The following is a 12,602-nucleotide window of genomic DNA, read 5'->3' on the forward strand; positions in this document are numbered from 1 at the left end:
TCAGATTCAGTGTCTTGCCCAAGGACACTCCGACATGCGGTTCGATCCCGGCTGGAGGAAGCCGACTGGTGGACGACCCGCTCTACCACCAAGCCACAGCCGCCCTCAATGAGAATGCCTATGTACAGGGTCCAGAATTTTGTGCTACGCCCCTGCTTACAAATAACTGCATCAATAATTACAATCCAATTACATAATAAAATATTCTTCTGAAATGGGCCATTCTGCATAATAAATACTTTTGGTACTTTAAGAATATTTTGATTCTAATACTTGTGTACCTTTACTTAAGTAAAATGTGGAATGCATGACTTTTACTTGCAACAGAGATTACATATCTACAACACTGTTGTATTGCTACTTTTACTGAAGTAAAGGATCTGAAGTATTTCTTCTTTCACTGGCCTTAAGTAAATTCTAAAAAAACAAAAACAAGAACAAGAAGTTCCTAAGTCATTTAATGGTCTCATAAAACACACTGGGCCTCCTTGGTTCTACCTCCTTTTTGGTTAGGGCATATGAACAGGGCATGCATTATTCAAGGCAAAATGAAATGAAAACATGTGAAATCCTCTCTGTGTCCTGGAGATTCAGTACGGCTCTAATCCTAGAAAATTTCTCAGATGATAAAAGCATGACTGAACATGCTGTTTAGTACAGAACATTGCTTCAGATTTAATTTTGACGGCTTAGTTTGCAGGTGTAATATTTTTTCTGCTGGTTTAATATCATTCTGTTTAATGAGAAGTACAGTATGGCACTAATTTGTATCTTTGAAACAATGAGCAATACATAATCAGTTCTGAACATGTTTTGCAAAAATAATGTCAGAGATTATTATTGTCTAGCCAAATATTCTATTAACCCTAATTTGTATTGAGGAGGCATGTTATTATTTTGGACAGTGGTTATAAAATGGCAAGAGCATAATTTGATAAAATGAGTTAATGCTGTGGAGGCATTTGTCTTATAATACAACAAGTGTCACAAATGACTATACAGTAAATCTAATAAGGCACTTCCTCCATCCAGTCTGCTTAGTAAAGGATAAAATACACAATACCGGTGTAGTTTCTGAGAAAAATAGTATTAGTGCATCTCTAAAGAACTAACATTTTTCTGATCTCAGATTTATGGAAAACATAGAATACAGTGGAAATTTGTATTCTTGTCAAATGACAGTTTATTTGATTTTATGACATGTCTTCCATATACAGTGACTTGCAGTCAGTAGTGGCACATTTTTCCATCACGTGAATACACAAAGCTATGCAACAAGGTTTAATGCACTGAGAATGATTGATAATTTCCATCTTCCATCATCAAAAAATAGACCAGCAAAACATGTTTAAAAGAGAAATCGAGAATTAGTATGACTATATTTGTGGAATATACAAAGTGAAAGAGGCATAGAGGATGTTTTCAAACCTTCCCAAACTGCACAGTCCTTGTAAACAGGAGAAGGTCTTTATATATGTGTTATGCACTTTCAAAAAGAATGTTTGCAGTCACTTTAAAAAAATACTACACTACACTTCGCATGTTCCCTATTTAATTTTTTTTAATTATCTGATGGTACATTATAGAAGGTCAAAATACTATAAATGATGTGCTGCAGAAAAAGTTATAGAAAGGTTATAGTGATACCATCTGAGATTGAAAAAATACCATAATATAACAATATAAGTGACATAAAAGCCTAAGCAAACTTGAACAGTCTACCAAACACATATACCAGTCCCTATAAGAATATTAGAGGTATTTTGTGTGGATTGTTCATTATAGTCTATTAAGATCTTTAATAGGTGTGTAAATATTTTGATTACACATTGCAAGTGATGTTATGAGGCTATGATTTCTGTGGTGGTCTTCAAAAACAATTCATTGTAAAACAGAATGTTTATCTGCTGTTTTGTTTCACTCCAGCATCTGTTTTTTATATATATACGCCTCACAGATAAGATCAAATTGAACAAAAATGTAACTTGGTACAGATTAGACAGTGTCTTCTGTGCTCCTTGCCTCTGCCACCTCCTTGGCAGCATTGACCCTGTTCGACTTTTGTTCTCTGCCTCCCACCTTGGCTGTCCTCTCCTCCTCTTTTTTCTCTTTGGCCAGCAGTCGATAGTTGAGTCCCATCCCTGCAAACAGGAAGACACTAGAGACGATGAGGAGGATCCCACAGCCCTGGTACGTGTACTTGTAATCATGATAGATGTCTTTGAACTTCCCTGTGAAGACAAAAAGAGTCACATTACATAATTTTTAGTCACTGTCAACATTAAGCTGTGGTAAACTACACAGAAATATAATCATTAAAATTGGTGACAGTGAACTTGGAAGTTCATATAGTGGGTGATGTACTCACCAAGCAAAGGGGGCCCTAACAATACAGGACCACACTCCACAATAGTGACCAGCCCAACAGCACTGGAGAATCGCTGAGCTCCCACCAGGTCCATCAAGGTCTCAAACAGCACGGAGCTCAGCCAGCCAAAAGCAAACCCAAAGAAGATGGCATAAATCACAAAGCCTTTGTAGTCTACTGATACTGGTGCTAGAATGTGGCAAACACCGTTGTACAGCACAGATGCAGCAAAGAAGTACTGTATTCTGGGCCGGACCCACTTGGTGTTAGCCACAATGCCCATTGAGGGCCGGGCAACCATGTCAACAAAAGCCAGCACAGACAGTAAGAAAGCTGCCTTCTCTTTAGGGATGTCTTTACTCTTTGCATAATTACTGAGGAACACCAGTGGTGCAAAGAGACCGAAAAACATGACAATATTGCCCATAATATAGAGCAAAAAGCCACGGTGCTTGAACAAAGAGAGGTCGATGAAGCTGTTAATAATCTGCACTACAGTCCTCCTCTCTGTTGTCTTCTCTGCAGGTTTGGGTTTTGGTCCTATTGGCCGCATGAGGGAACCAGCGACACAGCAATTGAAGAGCAGGCCACCCAGGATGAGGAAACTTCCTCTCCAGCCAAAGTGGTCAAAGAGCCAGGTGTTTAGAGGAGCCAGGGTGGAGAGAAAGACAGGGCTGCCAGCCATGGCAATTCCATTGGCAATAGGCCGTTTATTGTAGAAGTACTTTCCAATCATAGTGAGGGCAGGGTTGAGGTTGAAGGCCAATCCCAAACCTAAAAGAATCAGTTTAAAAAATGTGTAAGTGTATTTGATATCTATAGATATAGGAGTTGAAAAAGAAGGATTTGAGCATTATACAGGAGATTCAAAGTACTTCTTAGTGTTTTTATTTTTGATGAACACTAGATGGCAACAGTGCGCAGTAAGACAAAGGTGACTCATGACCAAACTTAAAAATATAGAAAGTTAAAATTAGGTACCTCCCACCACACCAATACAAAAGTACAGTGCTTGAATGGATTTGCAGAAAGAGGCAGCAACAAGGCCCAGTCCAGACAGGCATCCTCCCGCCATCATAACAGGACGACTCCCATATTTATTAACCAGGATGCTGCTGATAGGACCTAGCGAGAGCAAAGGATAATGCACACATATTAGAAACTGAAAGATGGTAATTTCTATCCAATCATCAATGCACAGTTCTATATTTAACCACCAGAGAGCTCTAGTGCCACAGCTGTGGCTCAGCAAATTCAAACAACTTATGCAATGATTTTTGTCAGTGCTGCACTGCAGTAGATGTGTTCTCATGACATTAATAATGCGATCTGTCAGAAAAACCATGAAAGCTGTAATGAAATAAGCATTTATTTGGTTCAGGGATTCATAAAAATTGACAGAGGAATAATTTGTTTGTGGATTTTTCTTAAATGGACTCTAAACACATTTGAAATGATTATTGGAAGTACCTCAGTTCAGACAAGTGGGTGGGTGTGTAAGTGTGTGTGGGTTTTTTAGGGGGGGGGGGTACATTTTTTGGCAATTTTGGCACTTGGTACACTAGTTCCAAAGAAACAGTGACAGAATGAAGTAACAGTAAATCAACTTATTAACATGCATGCACCTTGGATTCATCATCAACTCAAGAAAATCACTATGACTTGTAAACATATGACTAAAATGCACGCAGGGTTCGGGTCACAAAACACCATCTCCATCTATGACTTATAACAAACCGGCGGAAATGAGTACAAGGACCCACATGGAAGACACTTCTGCCTTCCTGCCAAATCCCTGCACTACCCAATGAACCTAAATAGAAACTGACAGTTTTTGTTTAGAGGTTGTCGAGACTCATTTGCCAGCACGGCGCAAGACAAAGGCTTTTTAAATTGTAATGCAGGCAGTCTCCACACTAGCAATGAGTTCTTTCCTTTCGTCTTGCAGGGAGAGTTGCTTTGGATAAAAAGGTTGGAGGCAAACCAATGTAGAATATTATGAATGTAATGAATCAAAAATTGAAGGAGTACAGAGGTACGCAATAGTAGGCTGTTAATGAACTTCTCCTGCTGATGTGCTCAGAATGTTTAACACATGTGGTAACAGACTCAGCTGTCATCTATTCACAGAACTGACAAACATTTCCTCACTTTCAATTACCAGGCATAGTGTGCTTTCAACTGTGTATATTTACATCTAAACATTTGCATTGATTAACAATGTTACACCTGAACATGCATATCGAGTCTACATGAGGCTCATGCCTTGTTCGGATAGGTGCACAACTCCACACACACTTTATGTGCTGCTACTGATAACAAATATTAAGTAACACACTGCAAGGTTAAAGACAAATTAAGAACAGTCAGATGTTCTCACAGTAACCTTTAACCACTGCAGGGAATGTGTTGCTGGACCACAAGCAGCCTTGATTCCTTAACTTGGAACATATAATACTGTTGACATTTGGCAACTTTCTTTTACAGAGGTTATGTAGTAAAAATATGATATACAGTAAAGACAAGTTTAGATGTAATATGTTCAACACTATGCATGGAATGCAATGGATGTGATGCTGGCCTAGCAAAAAAAAAAAATACTATGTCCACTTTTATTTTATTGCTTGCAGATCTTGCAAATACATTTTACACTCAGGCTGGAATAGAAAATTTGATACAAAGTAGTTTTACGTGGTAATATTTTCTACTTCACATCAGTTAGGCACCATAAAGCAACTTTCCTGAAACTTACCCGAGATTAAAAAAAGATGCCTAAGTCATCATTTTTCCAGTTTATCACACGATAGAGTAAAGAGAAGTGCAGTGTTTTGATTTCAGAGCAGACGGTCTTGAGGGACGAGGAGAGCTCCTTTGAACTCTGTTCTCTCCGTGTTGAATATCACGCACATGAATAGAGCCTTATCATCACCTGACTGGCCAGACCTGGGTGACATCACCCAGCGTCTCATTCATCTCATCAGTGCAGGAACACTACCAGTGGTCTTCCACTCTCAAAGCACATGGGAAAACAATAAGCGGGTATACAAGACTAGAACCCATTCATGTGCTCCAGAGACAGATAATGTTGCACTTTCATAAAAGCACTTCATTGGAGGAGTTACAGTATTGTTTTATCTCAGTATGAAATGTTTGATTGAAACCGCACTATAATTCTGAGAATCTGTGGCCTCTTTGTGGACAAACCGAGGCTGAATGCATGTCTGTATTTGCTCAAAGAGCAATGGATTGGCTTTTAACTGAACACTCCAGGAATAAATCTTTTATAGTTGTGCTAAGTGCCATGAATTGATTCAATCTATAAATATTCCTGACGTGCTAAATGTCAAGTGTTAACAAACCCATGTTTGGCAGGCTGCATTTTGGGTCGTAGCTCACCTCCACCGTACGTGACCGCTAACATGATGGAAGAGATCCAGGACACCTCGCTGCTGGTCACATCGAAGATCACCTCAATCTCTTTAAACAAGACAGTGATGGACTTGGGAAATGCATAGGAGAAGCCAATAGAGATGAAGGCCCCAGCTACCACCAACCATCCCCAGCCACCCTCAGGTGGTGTGTAGCCTTGAGGACCACCGACGGCGGGCGCCATTTTCACTCACAAAACTCCTCTTCAATTACAACACGTTATACAGCTATGAGGACCTGTTCAGGAGAGAACAAAACAGCAAAGAAATTCACTTGATTAGTTGTTGGTATTTCTTGAAAGAGTTTTTCAGATTTGTGTTTAGTATTTATGAGCCAGAAGAACTTTGGAGAGCATGTTGTTATTGTTGAAAACAGTTCATTGATTGAGAGTTAATTGTTCAATAAATGGTTGGATTGTTAAAAGTAAAAGATTTGAGTCAATATGCATCGAACCATCAATAAACATATCAAATTGTAAAACTTGATGACTTGAACTTGGTGTTTTGTTCTCAGCTTCGAAACATTTGACAGCTCTGAACATTTTTGTATCAACTCTGTGAATGGAAAACAGCAGCAACAGTTTAACTTGGTATTCAAGATGATCTTGTCACACATACACTTGTAAGGAGCCTTTTCAAATGGTTATAATGCCTTTCATCAACTGATATCTACTTGGACAATAAAAGGAGGAATTAAATAGACTAAACGTAATATGTAATAAATGTAAATCAATTTTATGACAGTTTTAACATGGAATCAATGTTATAGCTGAATTCACAAAGACATTTAATGCAAGTTTCAAAAAAGAAAGTAAAACCAGGACTTTTTTTAACCAGTTGGTTTTCCATTTACATCTCCATTTGCCAACTCTGCATCATTAACAGGGTACTTTGGGTGTTTTCTGCAACAAACGTTGATGCTACAGTCTGCTTGGGGACAAAGTTTTCCTTTTGAAAGCTGGGTTGTCAAGGTGATTAACTAATTCATGTATTTATATTTAGTACATTTTCTATGATTATAATTTGTTTTAATGAATTGCCTTGTAACTCTTAAGTTCCTCCTACAAGGGTAGATATGTTGTGTTTCATGGTATTTTACACTAAACATGACTGTGGGAAGATGATTCATACCAGTTTAACTGCTGCTGAAGGTTGTCATTTGCAAATTTGATACAAAATCAGTTCAGAGATGCTAATGTCAAATGTTTCAAAGCTGAGGACAAAACACTGCATTCACGTCAAACAGATAGTGAAAGAGAATGAGTACAACAAATAACAAAATTGCTACTGCAGAAATGTAACCATTTTCACCCTTTAATTTTACAAATTATAGCCATGTCTTTGTAACCCCCAGTAAGTGCTTTTAAATTTTAAAATTGAATTTACCGCCTATGTAGAAGATATCTATGTTGATTGCTGTCTGACAGTATCGATCTTTGTCTTCTGTGTTGTGCCCTCTGACCTCTGTTTTCTCTCGTGTCTCATCTTCAATACTAACTGATCAAACTGGCCTTCTTACTTTCTGTTGGCATTGGGCCTCTTACTTGTTTCACTGTATAAATTCACCATCGACATATCCAACATCCAGTACATGCTCAAAACTGACCTAGAAGTACCTCTGAGTACCTCTGCTTTGCTGATACCTTATGGAAAGAGATCAGATTTATCAAAAAACTATTTCCCTAACTCTATAAAATAGTTTAAGATTAAGGATGCCATTTTTGGCCTTGCTTTGCTTTGAATTGCTCTCTGCATGTATTCACTGAGCTCCCACCCGCTGATCTCCCACAGTCTCATTTTAGAGATGATGAATACGAGTCCATGTGCAGAGTCAAACAACTTACTGTATTGTTTACACAGGGGAAACTATCCAGAGAAAACATCGATCAGACCATGAACACAGGTTGAATTCACACTGCTCAATAGCTCTGGGCTGTGTTCAGGAGTCGGTGATGATATAGTGTTTTTCAGCCAAGGAGAACTTGATGTGGTTGATGAATTGGTTTAGTGCTCTGAAAACTTATTGGATAAGCCAGTTGTGTGCAGCGAGTAGTGAATATTTAATGTGTTAAAGAACTTTTGTTATTGAGCTGGGATTTTAGCTGCTGCTATGCAGCTGTAAATGTCTCCTGCATTATTCTAAAGATGCAATAGGTAATGGACGAGAGATAAGAACTTATGTCTCTTATTTATTCAAACAGACATTATGTGTCACTTGGAATAATTAGTTAATAACCACTTGGGTGTAACAAATTAAATGTACACATAGATAATATATAAAAATAACATATTTGAGCATAAAGTGTCGAGTGTTTTATATACTGCATGTTTCACATTGGATGGATTTGTCATGTGATGCTAAGATTACAGCAACTCCAAACAATAACAGAGGCATGTTTGCTGTTTCATGCTTTTACTTTTACACCATCATCAAGATGAGGTGGAATTGTTAGGAACAGCTAACACGTGCCATGTGTGCCTGCTCATTGTTTAGTAACATACTAAGTGTCACAGGCCTAAACATTGGTGATTTTTAAGATAGACCAACACATATCAACAATTAACAATTGTAGTATGTTAGAAGCTTTCAGACCACTGTTCAAGAAAGGTTAATACCTATGGCAAAGACTAGACTACTTCAAAGAAATAGTTGAACATTTTGGGAACTGTGCTTATTTGCTTTTTTCCCCAGAGAGTGAGAAGAGATGGTTGATATCAGTCTGTGTGCAGATACAGAACTGGTGTAGTTAGCCTAGCTTAGCATAACAATTGGAGGCAGGGGAAAACAACCAGTCTGTCTCTGTCCTAAGTTACAAAGTGGAATGTGATACATGTGAATACTATTTGATACAACAATACTATTAACAGGATTTTATTTGTTTAATATTTACATATACAGGAAGTACAAATTGTGGTTTTAGGGGGAGTTAGATGCTGAAACTATTTCTTGACTGTTTCCCTCTGTATCCAGTCTTTATGCTAGGTAGACCAAATACGTCCTGACTGCAGCTTCGTGCTTTCCAAAGAAACAAGAGACTGACATCTATCTACTCAGAAAGAAAGCAAAAAAAAAACTCTTCTCACACATGTTGACCTATTTCCAGCAATTGCTTTGCTTTTTCATTTGTTGTCTCCAGTTTTATTTTGCATGTTTCCAACTCCTTAAAACGTTCCCTGTTGCTTAAAATCTTTGAATTCCTTCCATGATGTTAAAGGTTTTCCTTTAAAATTATTAGGTTTGTTCAGTTGAACAGTTCTAAAATTGTTGTCACCTTTGATAAATAGAAGAGGTGGATGTTCTGGATTTCCATTCACACCTGTCACGTTCCTCACTCTGAAAACATAGGGTCTGCACAATTACAAGAAAGGTCAGTTGAAAGATTTTCACTGTCTGTAAATAGTCACCACACATCCACCAGGTGGTCTCTCAAATAGGACAGTGTGCTGGGGAAATGTTCTTTACTGGCAGCAGAGACAGCGTTGTCTGTATTTTCAAAGAATGAAAAATTCAGTGGTTGACATTAGATGATGAATGGAGGAACGACTTAAGACAGATAGGACTTCAGATAAAATGGCGAAACTGCAGAAATAATGAATAAAACTGATCATTTCATATTAAGGATTGATTGCTTAGCTCTAAAATAAAAAGAAAAGTATCAAACAATTCAGTGAAACCTGCACAGTCGATTTGTTTAAGCCAGGTAGGAGAAGGAAACACGACAAACGGACATCAACACTAATCCCTCTCACACTGTAAAGGTCTAAATAAAGCAGTCAAAGTGGGCGGCCTGAAAGTGCCACTTGACAACATACACATACCAGCACAAAGCAGGGTGGGCTCAGCAGAGGACGTTAGTAAAGACACAACAGTTTTATTTGACTAACATAAGTCAGTTAGTCACAGCACTGTTGAGACCCTGGGCTTGGTATGCGAAGTGATGAAACCCTATTGCTGGACTTGACCAACATTAGCAGAAGGGCAATTGAGGCAAAGCACCCCTCACAGAAATATCATCCATGTGCTGAAATCAGGGACCCCACTTCTACACATTCCCTTTAAGAGTGCTTCAGGGAAATATTCCTTCTCTTTAGTTTGTTTTTGTTTTATTGTGAGCCACACTGAAATAAATAGCTCAAAAATAGATGTTAAGGTTGGTGAGATTCACAACAAAAATAGCTGGAATAATGTTGAATGAACATGAGGTTTTACATCTTTGGCTAAATGTTTGTGCTTCTAGCAAAAGTTTCCATTCATTATCCCTGCAGCCATGCTTTGGGCTTCTTATGACCCCAGGTTTCTAATACAGCTTATTAGATCTAGTGAATTTGCCTGATTAATTATAGATGAGAAAAGCATGTTAAATATTTGGTCAGGGAAATTGCACACTCACATAATATGTATTATTATAACACTGACAGTGCAACACATCTGAATAAAGATTACTTATGCAAGTCATTATTTTTTAAAGTGATGTGTAACACATGTTAAATGTGTGTTGTGTGTGTGTGTCAAGCATCTTACCTTGGCAGGAGCTCCTGAACGGGGCCAGATGAGCTCTGCAGATAAACAACAGTCTCGGAGGCACGTTAACACACTGCAGACATCATTGAATGGGACTGAGCGTCTCTGAATATGTATGAAATAAAAAAGAAATCACTGCATATGTTTCACAGATACTCCAGAAGTGATCTGTGGGTCTATATCCACTTTGACAGTCCAAAAATTGCCAGTGGCATCTCGGCCTCAGACTTCATCTGTTTCCAGTGACGAAAGTGAAGCTGAAAAGTTGAGTTAATTCAGAGCCCAGATCAAATATCTGGATAATCTGGACACTATGGTGCTAAATGTTGAGGTCAGTCAAGTTCTTATTGGCAGTGGGAGGCATAGTGCCGTGCCCCTACAATGCTTTCTCCACCCCTCTGTCATGTGCTGAGCTCTCACACAAGGTTAGAGTAATTCACTGCACGGCCCTATAGTACGTGTGACCTAAGAGGATATCGAATAATGTCTGCACTCTAAGAGATAAGATCCTTTCTGAGACACTGGTTTCCTGCATTAGCTGATTTATCAGAGCTATTGAAGTGAATATTGGACATTGCAGCTATGAGAAATTCAGTTTATTTAAACAACAGACATTGTTTACCTTATCCACCTGAAAGAAAGATTTCTGAACACTTCAGGGGTCAGATCTGGTTGAGCCTTTCTCCCAAACTCCCTGAGGAGCTATTAATGAGTCTGTATCAGGGCTTGAGACAGGAAATGCCTGAGAACAGGAGGTTATTGAAACAGTGTGTACTTGCAAAGTGACTTCAAATTCTTGACACTTTTGAAACATTATTTCTCTTTGTTACGTTGTTTTATGTTGTTCCCCTCATTTTTTCACTCCAATAAGGACTTTTATTGCTTTTTTAAACAGAGGATGCAGTAGAGCACCACCTACAGTTAAGTGTTTTCTCCTGGGAAAGAGTAGAGTGTGAAGAATGGAAATGGATGTGGGAGAAAAAAACATTAATATTTGCACACACTCACTCAAACTCACACATGCGTATGGGCATGTATTCATGCAATCCAATGACATTTCATCTAGCGCCATCATCAGGTCAAAACTGATGATATACTTTAGGTTAAAATCAGTATCTTGTTGTGGGCATGATAGTGAGTGATGAGTAAAGACGGAAGCTTATAAAGTTATTGAATTATGTTTCAGCTTTTTTCATGAATCATAATATTTCCTGTATGACTGGTAGCAAATGTTCTGAGGTCTGGTACAGTCTGCAGCTTGGTGGTTAGGAACCACTGCTGCAAATGACCTTATAGCATTGTCAGAGGGATTAAAATTGATTAGTTCAGCTATGTGAAACACAGCTCCTATAGAGCATAATAAGCTGCAGTAAAACTGCTATACATACTCAACCAAACTGGGACATTCTCAGTCAACACACACCACCAGTGTTCTTTGTTCATTGCTGTGACTGATTTTTCAAGAGGCTGCCTCAAACACAATGCTTTGCTGTACTGTATACCCAACCTCATCAAGTGTACAGCATGTACATCTTCTTTTACTCAGATATTACAAAATATATCTGATCTGCTACAGCTGCTTATTTACAAAAATAAGACCAGAAGTGTAACCAGGAACCAAATAAACATCGCACCACCTCCAGATTCGACTGGACTGAATGTAACTGCACCGTGGCCCACAGAATTGACAACCACAGGTCAAAAGTCAGTGGCAATTACCTTTTGCCCAGGCATGGTGGAGATGAAAGTGGAGTAAATTCTGTCTTGCTGAACTGAGAGAGAGCGGAGTCTTCATAAGGGTCAGGGTGAGGGCAGAATGTTGCATTAGCCAATTAGCTCACACATACAAGTAGGAAAATATCTATTCCGTACAGTGGCTGCAGTGACCGGGGAGCTTTCACCTGTTACAATGTATAAAAAGGCCTTACTGCACTTCCAGCTAAAACATACATTCACACAAACTCGGTGTGTGTTTCTCTCTGTTCCTCTCAGGACATAAATGCTGTTTTGGCATACGGTTTGTACTGTGGAACAAGGCCAGGCAACAGAGTCACTGAGACACCAAGCCTGAAAGTCACTGAAGGTCTGTCCCGCTCTGGCTCCGACAGCAATGCATCATTTGCTCAGGAAAGCAGTTCAGGGGACATTAGTCTTTTGAATGGCTTACTAAAGGATATAATGCACTTATTAAATCCTTGAGACTTGAAGCACTACACTCATCATACTGGGATACAATGCATTTTTTGGACCGTAAAGACCGGAACTAGAGTCATATGCAGAACTA

The 12,602-nt window shown here is 38.7% G+C and overlaps 1 protein-coding gene across 6 annotated transcripts; it reads right to left on the reverse strand.

Annotated features, from left to right (window-relative positions):
* Positions 1 to 1,163: 1,163 nt before the first annotated feature.
* Positions 1,164 to 11,040, reverse strand: slc16a1a (solute carrier family 16 member 1a). 6 transcript variants are annotated; one of them, XM_044214956.1, is made up of 7 exons: positions 10,941 to 11,040; positions 10,319 to 10,423; positions 9,069 to 9,130; positions 5,765 to 6,034; positions 3,350 to 3,493; positions 2,369 to 3,142; positions 1,164 to 2,231 (listed from the first exon to the last, which is right to left on the reverse strand). In XM_044214956.1, the coding sequence occupies exons 4-7, from the start codon at positions 5,979 to 5,981 to the stop codon at positions 1,996 to 1,998; spliced, it is 1,371 nt and encodes a 456-aa protein (XP_044070891.1). In that variant the 5' UTR covers positions 5,982 to 6,034; positions 9,069 to 9,130; positions 10,319 to 10,423; positions 10,941 to 11,040; the 3' UTR covers positions 1,164 to 1,995. The 6 variants fall into 6 exon arrangements, with proteins under 6 accessions (XP_044070891.1, XP_044070883.1, XP_044070874.1 ...); XM_044214948.1 differs by having other exon boundaries at positions 9,069 to 9,145; XM_044214939.1 differs by lacking the exon at positions 9,069 to 9,130 and having other exon boundaries at positions 10,941 to 11,039.
* Between the last annotated feature and the right edge of the window lie 1,562 nt (positions 11,041 to 12,602).

The sequence above is a fragment of the Siniperca chuatsi genome, linkage group LG2, assembly GCF_020085105.1.
Source record: "Siniperca chuatsi isolate FFG_IHB_CAS linkage group LG2, ASM2008510v1, whole genome shotgun sequence".
Classification (NCBI taxonomy): Eukaryota; Metazoa; Chordata; class Actinopteri; order Centrarchiformes; family Sinipercidae; genus Siniperca; species Siniperca chuatsi.